General features: G+C 53.2%; 2 protein-coding genes across 4 annotated transcripts in view; one reads left to right on the forward strand and one right to left on the reverse strand.

The window, feature by feature from the left end:
• Window positions 1-8,891, reverse strand: part of FOXJ2 (forkhead box J2) — a 106,564-nt gene extending 97,673 nt beyond the window's left edge. Inside the window, exons 1-2 of one of the 3 annotated variants that reach the window (XM_048509975.1) lie at window positions 8,444-8,855; window positions 7,390-7,706 (exon numbers count right to left, since the gene is read on the reverse strand). The gene's annotated coding sequence lies outside the window, so the exon portion shown is untranslated. Of the gene's footprint in view, window positions 1-7,389; window positions 7,707-8,443 lie in introns of all 3 variants that reach the window. The other 2 variants (XM_048509976.1, XM_048509973.1) reach the window with 2 other exon arrangements.
• Window positions 8,892-9,317: 426 nt separating this feature from the next.
• On the forward strand, window positions 9,318-12,336 carry LOC125440257 (translation initiation factor IF-2-like). The gene is made up of 2 exons (XM_048509981.1): window positions 9,318-9,962; window positions 10,459-12,336. The coding sequence occupies exons 1-2, from the start codon at window positions 9,636-9,638 to the stop codon at window positions 10,540-10,542; spliced, it is 411 nt and encodes a 136-aa protein (XP_048365938.1). The 5' UTR covers window positions 9,318-9,635; the 3' UTR covers window positions 10,543-12,336.
• The last annotated feature ends 254 nt before the right edge of the window (window positions 12,337-12,590 follow it).

A 12,590-nucleotide genomic window follows, 5' to 3' on the forward strand; every position in this document is an offset into this window, starting at 1 on the left:
CAGGGACCAGAAGCCCCAACACTCACCCACCAGACTCCACCAGGCAAAGGACAGGGGGGCGGCTGAAGCTTGGGGGCAAAGGGTCTACATCGTGGCAATGGGAACTGTTCAGCCAGGGAGGGAGGGAGGACTGGCAATACGTGTCAGGATGTTCCTGCCCTGCCAGTGCAGAGCCCACATGCGCATGGCTCACCAAAAGGCCACCTGATCACTGGGGGACTCCCAGCTCCGGCCCTGGAAAGGAACCCAGTCATTGGGTGTGCTCGCCAGGCCGCCCCATTAGGGGTCACAAACAGCAGGGAGGCGAAACCACCCCCACCACCCCCCGTGGTCCTGACACGTAAAGCTGAGGGTTGGCAGCCACTGCAGACTGGCCTCCAAGGCCTGTGGCACACACTCGCCCCAGTCATTCGAGTACAGCAGCTGCAGGCAGCCAAGCATCCCCATCTCTCACCCTCAATGGAAAAGTACGAATGTAAGGGGGCTGGTCCTGGCCAGCCATCCAAACTTCATTGTGGGGCTCAGTGTCACCTGAGCCATGAAGACCCAGGGCCTGCATAGTTCAAGAAATAGAAACCTGATCATTCTACAACAAGCCCTGGAGCTTCTGGCGCTGGCTGCTCTTCTGCCAGCAGGAAGAACTCTGCATGTGACAGCAGTCAGCTGCCCCTCACAGAACGCAGGCGACCCCCCCCCCGGACAGCACTGTGGCTCCTCCCCCTTTCCAGAAGGACCCATCCTAATGGCTATCAGATTAACTACTTGCTCGACAGAGGGGCCTCTGGTGCCCCAGACACGACCGGGGACTATGCCTATGCCCCTCCCAGCAGGCCACACAGCTGGAACTGTTCAGAACCATGGCTGGAGGAGGGGGAGTAACACCTGAGTCTCTGGGTGACAGAGCCTTCTGGGGTGGCCACCCAACATCTGTGCCGGTGGGGGGCGTGGTTGTCGTCTTCTTCAGCTGAGGCAGGGACGGCCCTTGGCCTCTTTTGATGTGGGTGGTTGGGTGGTTGTTTCATGGAGGGGAAGGCATGGGGCTCAATAGGCATGGGGGTGGGAAACCGGTTAGGGGAGGGGGCCACATTGGGGCTGCGTTGCCATGGAGTCCACCCAGCACTACTGCAACTGTTTTGGGAGTCTCAGAGCCCTGCACCCCAGATAAAGGCTGACAACCAGCCAGCTCTCTAGTCCCCACTGGAGTAACTGACCCTGAGGAGGTCCCTCTAAAGGGGCAGTGGCTGGCAGCTTGTCTGCCTCCCCTCACCCCTCCCTGCCCTGGATCTAGTTCCATCGGCTCCCTCCTCCCCTGTTCCTCCAGATTCCTGATAGACAACAGCAGACACGTCCATCAGGGCCTGGGCTCTGCCCCCTCTGTGCCAACCCTGCTGTGCTGGCATTCCTAGTTAATGTGTCAACTAGCCCAAGGTGCTTAGGAGGTGCCTAGCCAGCAGCACCGTGGTGTGTGGTACGGGTCCTGCAGCCGTGCTCCACATTTCCATCAGTGGATATCAGCTTGCCTGCCTCCCCCTCCCCCATTGTAGCTCACCAAACTCCACAAAATGCTGCTCTTGGGAAAATGGGGTACCAAAGAACAACGCAGAGACGTGTCCACAGTGTGAAAGGGAACTTGCCAGTTTCGTCCGCATTTGAACTTTCTTGAGGTTCATGAATTTATTTCATGTTACCTCTCAAGAGACCTACAACATGGACAAAAAAATGATTAAAGCACGCCCATTAAGATGAAAGCAAGGGGGGCGTAGGGGAGAGGGCATTCCAAAGGTGAGGAGCCACCACTGAGAAAGGTGTGTCTCAGATCGCCGCCAACCTCACATACTCAAACAGTGGCAAAGAGAACAGGGTTTCCGAAGGGGAGCTGAACTGGCTGGCTGAACAACAGGTGTGGAGGCAGGCAGTCCTCCCAGCCCATTCCAGAAAAGGGCTACGACTGTCGTGCCCCGGACCGCTCCAAAATGAGGCTTCGTACTCAAACAATTTTCTTTATTGAAAACAGCATCAAGAAAAAGCATTTAGACTTCCACTGACAGAACTAAGGACCAAGCTTCCATGAAACCCCCGCTCCATCCTCCCACTCCTGCATCCCATCACACCATCCCTGGGTCCCAGTTCCCAAGGGAGAACAGCACTCCTCCAGTCTCACGGGAAGGACAAGACGCAGCCCTCACTGGAGCAAAACAGCCCAGACTCCCCAATGCTGTGAAGTGGAAAGCCTGTGCCTAAAAGCAAAACTAAAGAGCAAGCAAAAGACGCCGGTGCCAGGCTGAAAATCCCACGTCCCAGTCAGGAGATATGACAGGATCAGGCCAGAACAACGCTCCATCACCTGGCTGCCACTTTTTAGAATGGCAATTGTGGAAAGTTTTCCAAGGCAGCCCAGCATAAAGCACATTACAACCACGCTAACCTGCAGGGAACGAATTACTGCGGCCAAATCATTGACCAGCCAATGCTGTGGCTCTAGGCCACAGAGGAAACTGGAGTCTCCAGCTCCAGGCTCGAATTCAGTTGCACCCTCAAGCTGGGGACTCTCCAGGCACCTCAGTCTGGTCAGGACCAAGCCTCACCCGCCCATTACTTTCTTCAGGCACCTGTTCACAACTTCCATAAACCAACCCAGCCCTCATTTCATACTGGATATTTGCTAGCTCTGTAGGACTAGAAGTAAAATAGGTACAAAATAGAGACCTGATCAGAGCGTATCCTATGCAGAGATACAAAAGAGTCCACAGGTGAGAGATACTCAGCAGCTTGGGAGCCACACGGGGCTCTCTAGCACCACTGCCCAACATGGCAGGTGCTCCAGGTTTCAGGAGCGTTGGCTAGGCTATTGATTAGCAGGGACTGAGGTTAGCAGGTAGTTCCCACTTAGCACAGATAGAAGTTCCGACCACTTCCACCTCTGGCAACACAAGAATTCAACCTGAAGGGTACTTTTAACACAGAAACACATTTATTTTTTAATATTCAGTGAGATTTAAATAAAAGATACTAAAATGAGTGTCATGGCCCATCTACTCCCTCTTCAGAATAAACTCATTTCAGTGACTCTTCAAGCATGACAGATTTTTGCAGGCATATTGTGCAACACACACAGAACATTTCAGGCTAAAATGGAAAACAGTGAAAAACAGCTTAGACCATACACGCAGAAACATGTTAATTCTCCTCCCCCTTTAAAAGGACAGTAAAAACCAGAAGCAGCTACGGAGTGCTGCAACTTTAGAAATATTGACCACTGATGTTTTCGGTCCTCAGGGAAGTGGAGCTGGGGAGATGCATTATAACCAGAAAAGCAATCAAAGATGCCTCCTCACCACTATCCTAAGGCGGTTTCTTGCAGACAAACAAATCAAAAGTTGTATGTGAGGTCATATCCTGCTGCAAGAAGAAATAACAAACAGCACCTGAAGTTGGCATTTCCAAAGATCCCACAGCAGCAATTCTACTATCAACTCAGTACTAAACTACTGGCATTATTAACACTCATTCTAAATGACAGTTTAAACATAAATGGGAATATTCCTATCTCTTTAGAAATTACTGGTTCAGTAACACACTCAACAGAATTTCACAACAGTTGCAATAAAATCTTCCGTGTACACCATAATTCTAGGGCAGGGGTAGGCCATGTCCCAACACCCACACACGTATGCAACGAAAGCACACCAAACCATTCTGCTTGGCACCGAAGGCCAGATCTCCACCCAAGCAACCGAGGCTCCAGGAACTCCACTGCAGCAGCAGCCTTATATAAGCCCATTACTGCCTCAACACAACCCCAAGCAGAGTTCAAGGCGAATTCCTGAGATGGTGGCAGCACCCCTTTGGACTGGCTCACTGCAAGCATATGTGGCCAAAGGCAACCCTCATCCCTTCCACCATTTTGTTTGCTAGAACACCAATGTCTTCACAGTTAGATTATTTTTCAGAAGGTGGGCCAAAAGGGGTTGCCTGCCCCAGCTGCAGACAGGCCAAATCATTTCACTGGAGTAATTATGAAGGGGACCATGCCCAAGTGTCAGCATATTTTAATTACAAAAGGAGATATGCTGCACCCCATTTGCAGTTGGCAGCCGATCCGTCAGTTTCACAGGTCTAAAAATGGAATTAAAACTTAGGAAAATAGAGTTTCTGAAATCAAAAGAACTTATTCACCTCTTTCAAACCAGACTCGAATAAACTCACAGCACAAACTGACATCCCTGTAGATCAGTGATTCCCAACCAGGGCTCCGTGGTACCCTGGGGTACCATGAGCACTTCCCAGGGGTACCATGACAATGCTACCGCCGGCTCCCCCCCACTCCCCCCACAGGAATCAAATGGATTTTGAAGGGGGGGGTTGGAAGTCTCATGGGCTCCCTTTAAACAACATTGAAAAACAGCATTGTTTTATTTGCCTAAATTCGGTGTGGATTGGGGGGGGGGGTAGATTTAAAGGAAGCTCTCCCTTTAAATCCCCCAATCCATGCCAAATTTAGGCAAACAAACAACGCGGCTGTCAACACTGGTTTTCCCTCCCCTCCCCAATTGCCACTCCCCCCGCCAAAAATGGAAAAAACCCTTAAAATGCCAAAAAAAATATCAAATGAACCTCAAGGATACCCTGAGATATGAAGAGCGAGGTCAAAGGTACCGCAACATCGAAAAGGTTGGGAAACACTGCTGTAGATTCCTTCTAATAAAGGGCCAGGTACTGCAGCACAGAGCAGTTCTGCATCTTCCAAGAACAGATGTCTAGATCAGGATCCTCCAAAAGGGCAGAAAGAATCTTCTGGGTGGGCAGGCAGGACGCAATCATAACATCCAGATCTCAGCCAACAGTGAATCATTGAACATGTGAAAGATCTGCATGAATTCCAGGCCAGTATAAAGAGTATGGCACTCCCCAGCCCCCCATCTTCCGTCGCCTGCTAACTCTCCAGCGGACTCAGGCCTGCACTGCCAATTTTTGGATGTTCTTCGGCCTAACACGGAAGGAGACACATTGCTTGAAGGGGGAAAGAAATGTGCCTGAGCCTGCACTGCCATCAGCAGGGCCAAGCTCCATCTCCCCAAACCTCAGGGTGTAAGACAGACACCCAAACGAGTCTGTGGGTTGATTTGACATCGTAAACAAATTAACAATATTTTGTACACAATCAATTTGAATAAGATTTGTTTACTTAATTTGTACTTCATATAAGCTGCTCCTGAAAATATCTGGAAAGTTGAAAAAACCATTAAATGCATGTGTGTGCTTATTGTAACTGAAGTTAGACCCACAGTAACAATAGCAAAAGGCAGTCAATTCTGATCTATGGGGTAACATCACATATACAGCATTTACTATGTTTATGAAGGGGAAGAAGAAGAGTTTGGATTTATATCCCCCCTTTCTCTCCTGCAGGAGACTCAAAGGGGCTGACAATCTCTTTGCCCTTCCCCCCTCACAACAAACACCCTGTGAGGTGGGTGGGGCTGAGAGAGCTCCGAGAAGCTGTGACTAGCCCAAGGTCACCCAGCTGGCGTGTGTGGGAGTATACAGGCTAATCTGAATTCCCCAGATAAGCCTCCACAGCTGGGAATCAAACCCGGTTCCTTCAGATTAGATACACAAGCTCTTAACCTCCTACGCCACTGCTGCTCCTTATGGGTGGTTTGCCATTGCCCTCCCCAGCGGTTTGTACTTTACCCCAGCAAGATGGGTACTCATTTTGCCGACTTGGGAAGAACAGAAGGCCGAGTCAACCTTAAGCTGATTTCCTGAAGCCCACTTCCTGTTGGGATCGAACTCCCCCCCCCACACACACACACTCCACCAACACAATGCTGTCAACTGCAACGAAAACGTGCCAAAACGCAAGCCAGCCTGGGAGTTTCAAAACCTCACTCCTATTTCTAAATCCAGGTGCAACTTGTGACTACTCAAGGGTAATAGAAAGTCATTGCATACAGCTGAGCTTGCATTTAGAGCCTCAGGATTGAACCTCTTAGTAAAAGGTTGAAAAACCACAGAGCAAACAGATTGACAAATAAAACTAGACAATATTATATTAAAAGAGATGTGACAACCTTTGTTTCTAGCTCTACTTGACAACCAGAGTCTAATCTATGTACCAACAATGTGGCCTTTTAGCTTTCAGCTCAAAGTTTTGCACACAATTTTTCTATATCTGACACTTGGTCCAATCCCTGTCTTTAACTTACATCACAACAATTTAACTTACATCACATCAATTAACCACGCCACCACAAAAAAGGCTAAGTTTCACCCACAAACAACTGATCAATGAAATAAAAAATCACACATATTTTATTGGATTTCAACATCCCTAGTTTGCATATAAATCTCCTACATTTGAAATTTCTCCATCCCAAAACAGGGATACTGGGATTTTATGGACAATCTCATAAAATTTAGTTTTCTTCATTTATTAACCGCCTTTCTCACTGAGACGCAACAAGTAAAATCTAACTAGCTCTACCAAATAGTATAGATATCAATCTTGCAAGTAGATTATAACATTCTAGACACTAATTCCACTCACTCTTTGGGAATGGGGAGAAAAATATGAACACAAATATTTTGCACACACCCACAAATTAACCTCCACCAAAAGTTCCTGCAAGCCCTCTCAGTGTCAGTATTTAACTGCAGTTCACCAGCATTCAGTTAATATTTCATATCCACTAGAACAGAGGTCTGCAACCTGTGGCTCTCCAGATGTTCATGAACTACAATTCCCATTAGAACAGAGGTCTGCAACTTGCGGACCTGCATGGGCTGATGGAAATTGTAGTTCATGAACATCTGGAGAGCTGCAGGTTGCAGACCCCTGCACTAGAAGGAGAGTCGCTAGGAAAAGTTCAAGCTGTTATTGACATGGAGGCACAAGAAGGCAAAAGAGAGGGAAGAATACCCACCCCCACCCCCACCCCCTCCAATTTTTAAAAAGAACAAATACTTATTACTCTCCTTTAGCTTCTTCTCAGAGAGGAACACAGGGAGCATGACAACTAAGACAAATAGGGGAAGGCTTAACTAAATCAGCTTCTCCTCTCTTTCTGAAGAGCCCAGCATTTTTAAAAAGAACAAATACTTATTACTCTCCTTTAGCTTCTTCTCAGAGAGGAACACAGGGAGCATGACAACTAAGACAAATAGGGAAGGCTTAACTAAATCAGCTTCTCCTCTCTTTCTGAAGAGCCCAGCGCTGCTCCCAATGGCAAGGAGGACAGGAAAGCCTGCTTTGGGCCAGCAATGGCCTTTTGAAGTGACCAGCAACTTCTGAATTGGGATCTTGGCAGCCACCCCCCTGCCGGCTGTGCCAGAATAACCTGATTTCCTTTGTCCCAAAATATACTTTCCTCTAATCGGCAGACATACCTCAAGTTAGACTTTCCCTGCTTATTCCTTTGCCATGGTCAGCTACAGAAGCCAAGACCTCCCTTCTGGTTCCTTTCACCACCCGAAGCAGCAGGTGCTGCGTGTAACTGCAGGGCCCTCCGACAAAAGGGCGTAAGGTCCAGCTGTCCAGCGTTCTTCATGCACTGGTACCCAAAGTTGCCCGGAATCCTCCAACAAAAAGAAGGAAACGACGCCAGCGTCCCGTTTGCACGGAGTGTCTAGGCCTCCCGGAGCACCGGATTTCACACCCACGCACCAAGATTCAACCACCGCCAGTAAGTGCCGGTCATCAACTCCTGCACAGCCGATAACCTAGTCACCAAATGCAGACCGTGGGTCTGACCAGCAGCCGCCCGCCCGCCCGCCTCCTCCTCCTCCTCCACATGCTGACTTGATGGCACCGAAGCGCAGGGCCGCGCTGAACGCTCCAGGACGGCCTCTGCGACCAGCACAGACGCCCGCACTGCCTCACTCCACGCACACACGCACGCGCGCGCTCTCCTTCGGGTCTTCAGGCGGGCCGACACCGTGGGGCGACGGGCGGCGGCTGCCAAGGAAGCCGGGGCCCGGCCCGGCCCGCCCGCCCGCTTTTCCAATCAGCCCCTCTGCGATCCTCTGCGCCACACAGACCGGGCTGCTCCTGGCGGCGCAAACCCCCGGCAGAGTCTCCCCCCGCCCCCGCCCCCTCGCTTGAAAGGGCTGCGCCCGGAGCGAGGATGCCGCGCGGGAGGAGCGGGGGTGGGGGGGGCGGCCTGCCTGCCTGCCTGGCTGCCGGGTGTCGTGGAAGGCAGGCAGGCAGGCAGGCAGTCTGGCTCCCGCGGCCAAGACCAACCGGCTGTGGCGGGTCTTGTGGCCCGCGCGGCTCTCGCTCCTGACACCACCCCCACCCACCCCCGGCACCTTCTGAGGCGCGGCGCGGTCAGGGCGGCGTCGCACACCCGCGGCAGGGCCGGAACCCCCCCCCCCCCACGGGAGGCCAGCGGAGCGCCTCAGGCCGCGGCCGGACACACGCGGGGCGGGGGGAGGGTCTCACCCGGGAGGGTCTTCTGCGGAGGCCGCCTGGGAAACAGCCCCGTCGTCGTCGTCGTCGTCGTCGTCTGCCTTCAGGCTCTGCTCGCCGCCGGCCGCATCCCGCCACGGGCCCTCCTGCTGCTGCTGCTGCGGCGGGGGGTTCCTCTCGGGGCGGGGGGCGCAACTCCTCCTCCCTCTCCGCCGAGGCGCTGCTGGGCCTGAGGGGCGTCGGGCCTCGCGCCCTCCCCGGGGGCCGCCTGGGAGCGAGTCCTCCCCCTGCTGCTGCCGCCGCAGACGGGCGGGCGGGGAGTTCCTCTAGAGGCAGGAATCCACCGGACGGCGCCGGACCGCCAAGTATTTATAGCCTCCGAGCCCGGGCCAGTGGCGGCGGCGGCCTCTCCGCTTGCCCGCCTGGGGCTAGCCCACTCCCCGGCGCGGCCTCGGAGGGGCGGCCGTGCAGGGCCAGAAGCCACGCCGGCGGAGCGGGGCCTAGCGGGGCGGCCGTGCCCTTGGCCTGGCCGCAGCACACACACGCACCCCGCCGGCCCAGCAAGCGCCGCTCCCCTCCTCCGCCGCCGCCGCCTCTTCGCCTCCGGCCCGCTCTCGCCTGCGCTGCCAAGGGAGGCCGCGGCGCCGCCCGGGCCCTCCTGCGCCTCCTCCTCCGCCGCCGCCGCCGCCGCCGCCCGGGCCTTTGCGGACTAAGAGCGCCGCCGCCGCGGGACCCGTGAGCGGGGAGGTGCGGGGCGGCGGGGGCGCTGAGCCGGGGCGCTGAGCAGGCCCTCCCCGCTCTCCTTCCGCCGCTGCCGCTGCGGGCACTCCAGGCTGCGGCTCCACTGCAGGCCGCGGCTCCTCCCCGGCCGCCGCTCCGCCTCCGTCGCGCGCCGCCCCCGCCTTAAGGTGGCTCCGACGCAGCCCGGCCCGCCCAGCAGCGCCGCCCTCTGCGCCGGGCACCCGAGCGGGACCGGGGGCGCCGCTGCCCACCACGACGGAGGCTCCGGGGATGCCGCCACGGGCGCCCCCTCCCGAGGCCGGACAGCTCCCTCCAGGGGCGGAGAAAGGGAGGACGGCGTCTCCGCGGGCGGCGGCAGTGCCGAGAGGAGGGGGCCCCGCCGAGAAGCCTCCTCCTCCCCGCCGCCGCCGCCGCCGCGTCCAAGCACACACCCGGGAGGGAGGGAGGGAGGGAGGGAGGGAGGGCCGGAGCGCCGTCGGGGCTGATGGGGGCGGGGCCCGTGGGGGCTTCCTTAAGAGGCCCAGGCGGCCCGAGAGGCCTGGCGTCGGCAGCTCCGCCCAGCCCCGTGGCGAAGGCCGGCAGGGAACGTGTGGGCCCGGCGGCGGCTCCTCCCTCGCTCCCTCCGGAGGCCGGAAGCCCGAGAGAGGCCCGTTCGGTTCCCGGGCCCAGGCACCCCCGCACCGGGGAGAGGCGCGCCCCCCATTTGGCCGAGGACCGGAGCGGGCCCCGCCAGGACGACGCCGAGGAGGGGGACAGAAGCGCCGCTGGGTCCGGCTACTCGCACGGCGGCGGCCACCGACGGACTTCCGAGGTTGAGCCCGCCAGCCCCCCCCCCCCCGCTGTCCCCGAGGGCCACCCGCCGCCGCCGCCATCATCATCATCATCACCCCCGCCCGGGGCAGGGGGCTGCAGCCTCCACGGCTGGAATCGGCGGCGGCAGCCTGGGGGGGGCGGGGCGGGGACGGCGGCTTCCTTGGCCCGCGGGGCATCTCCCCCCTCAGCCCCGGGAGCCAAGTGCCCCCGGCCCGCCGGGAGCTCCCTAGTGAGCCTCTTCGGGCGGGGGGGGGGGCTCTCCCCAGACTCTGAGGCAGTGGCCCCTTGTAGGTGTAGAGACCAACTGCCTGTAGTGCCCACCCCAAGGGGGGGGGGGTGTCCCACCGCACAGGTTCCCATGAGGGCAGAGGTGCCATGCCTGCAGTTTTATTCTCCCCTCTACTCCTGTTTGAAGAGATTCTTGTTTCAACTACCCTACATCATGTGGTGTCACCTGCTGCAAACTTGACCACCTGGTGCCTGTTCACCCCTAGATCCAGGTAACCCGTCAGGTTGAACAGCACCCTTCCAACACATCTCCCAGAGGGGCCCACCCCACTGACCGCATCCCTACATGACCACCGTCTTCAGCCAGCTGCTCCCCATCCATGAGAGGACCTCAATCTCTAGATCACTCTGAGCCTTTTGGTCGGGAATCCAATCGACTGTCCCCACTGTACCTTCCGGGTCTGGTGTTGACACACAAGGACTCTGTGGACAACTCCCCCCTTTTTATGGTTTCCAATTTATTAGACACTGTGCCCTCCTTGATGTACACAGCAACACCCCCACCAATGTACCCTTCAGGATCCTTACAACAAGCCTGTAAAGTAGGCCAGTTTTAGAAACTCCACATTACAGTGGGCAAAAGGGCTCTTCCAGAAGCAGGATTTCACCTTGAGAGTTCTTTCTTAGGAGTTTAATCTCTTAGCCGTGGTGGTGAATTCAAGTGTTTAGCCCTGGCGTGGGAACACACATGCCAAAGGCAGCCATGGTATACATCTGTTTGTACTTTTGCTTCATTTACTGAGCCCTTCAGGGGAGAGTGGTTAATAAAGTCGAATGAATGAATAAAATGTATTATCAACTTTCCTTCTTGAGGCACATTATTCCAGCAGGTCTAAATTCCAGAACTTCACTATGCAGAAAAGTATTCACTGCAGAGGACTGACAAGCTATATATATCCAGTCTTAAGGGTAACCGCCTCTCAGCAACACCTTTGGAAAGAGTTAAAACAAGTGTGGGGAATGCTTTTTCATTTACTATACAGTAACCACCTGCTTGTACTAAGGTATGAAGTTCCAGGTTTGAGGAAGTGATTTGCACACAGGTATAAGTTGGGCATCTCTCATTTTGTTCATTCAAACACTGATAACATCCTTTCTCCCTCACAAACATACATTTTTTGACTCCTAGCCCCACAGTGTTATGCCTTGCAAATCTCTTGAGAGAATCTGGACACCAAAAAAGGACTTCGAGTATGCTCAGAAGCAAGTCACCTTTTCCTGGATAGCAGATGGTGTGCCATATTGCCAATATGTGGATTCTTTTCTATATGTGGATATCTACATATTTAATGGAATAGTTAACAAGGAGCTCTTATAACCAAATCAAGTTTACAAACTGATTAGATATCATCAATTATATCAAGGAATACCTATGGGTTTCCATCTTGGAATTGGAGTTCCAGTACATTAACAAGTTAGGCCATTGTCCAGAGAATTTGTTTACCCCAAAATTCAATAGTTTTTGCGCACGTACATAGTATGTTAACTTGATAATTCATTTTACAAATATTAAACTATTCTGATCTTGCTTGTGCTTTTCCATTGTTCGTTTATTACAATGCAACTATTTACTGCAGCTAGCAGACTTGCAACCTTTTCCAAATCTATGACCTTTCTAGCTAGAGATGCTGGGAATTGACCCTGTGACTTTCTGCGTCCTCTGCATGCTGAGGTCAGTAACTGGGCCATAGCCCCTCCAATCTAGTACTTCGTTTTTCAGATTGCCAATGAATCTGGTAGTGATATTAATATGCTGTATGTAACTAATTATTTCAGATACTTGATCCACAATGTCCATCCCAAAAGCTTGATATGTAGGACCTGTACAAAATATATGTTTAAAATCTGCCTTATTAGCATGGTACCAATATTTATCACTACTTGTATACTGTGTGACATCAAATGTAATTGATACTGAATCTTAACAAAATTTTCTTTTAAATATGCAGAGTGTAGTCTAGAAGGAATATTGTTTCATATCTGTTTCGAAACAGAACTTAAGATATATTTTCCTTATTTTTTCCAGATGTAGGAACTGAATGATTCAGTTTTAACAATATTGAATAAAATAATGCAACATGCTCTTTCATGCTTATATTATTCACAGTTAATTCACACAGTTTTTTGGCCCAAAGACCTTGAAAATATTGCAAAAGATTTATTCTTCCATGAATTATTAATGATGATAATAGAATCATACAGTTGGAAGAGACCCCAAGGGTCATCAAGTCCAACCCCCTGCAATGCAGGAACACACAATCAAAGCACTCCTGACAGATGGCCGTCTAGCCTCTCTTTAAAAACCTCCAAAGGAGACTCCACCACACTTCGAGGTAGT

The sequence above is a fragment of the Sphaerodactylus townsendi genome, linkage group LG10 (assembly GCF_021028975.2).
Source record: "Sphaerodactylus townsendi isolate TG3544 linkage group LG10, MPM_Stown_v2.3, whole genome shotgun sequence".
Lineage (NCBI taxonomy): Eukaryota > Metazoa > Chordata > Lepidosauria > Squamata > Sphaerodactylidae > Sphaerodactylus > Sphaerodactylus townsendi.

What these genes read in the sequence shown, in the direction of transcription:
- LOC125440257 (XM_048509981.1), top strand. Translation starts at nt 9,636, where the DNA reads ATGGGGGCGGGGCCCGTGGGGGCTTCCTTAAGAGGCCCAGGCGGCCCG. An exon ending in GCCACCGACGGACTTCCGAG is followed by an intron (nt 9,963 to 10,458) that starts GTTGAGCCCGCC and finishes GTTCACCCCTAG; the next exon opens with ATCCAGGTAACCCGTCAGGT.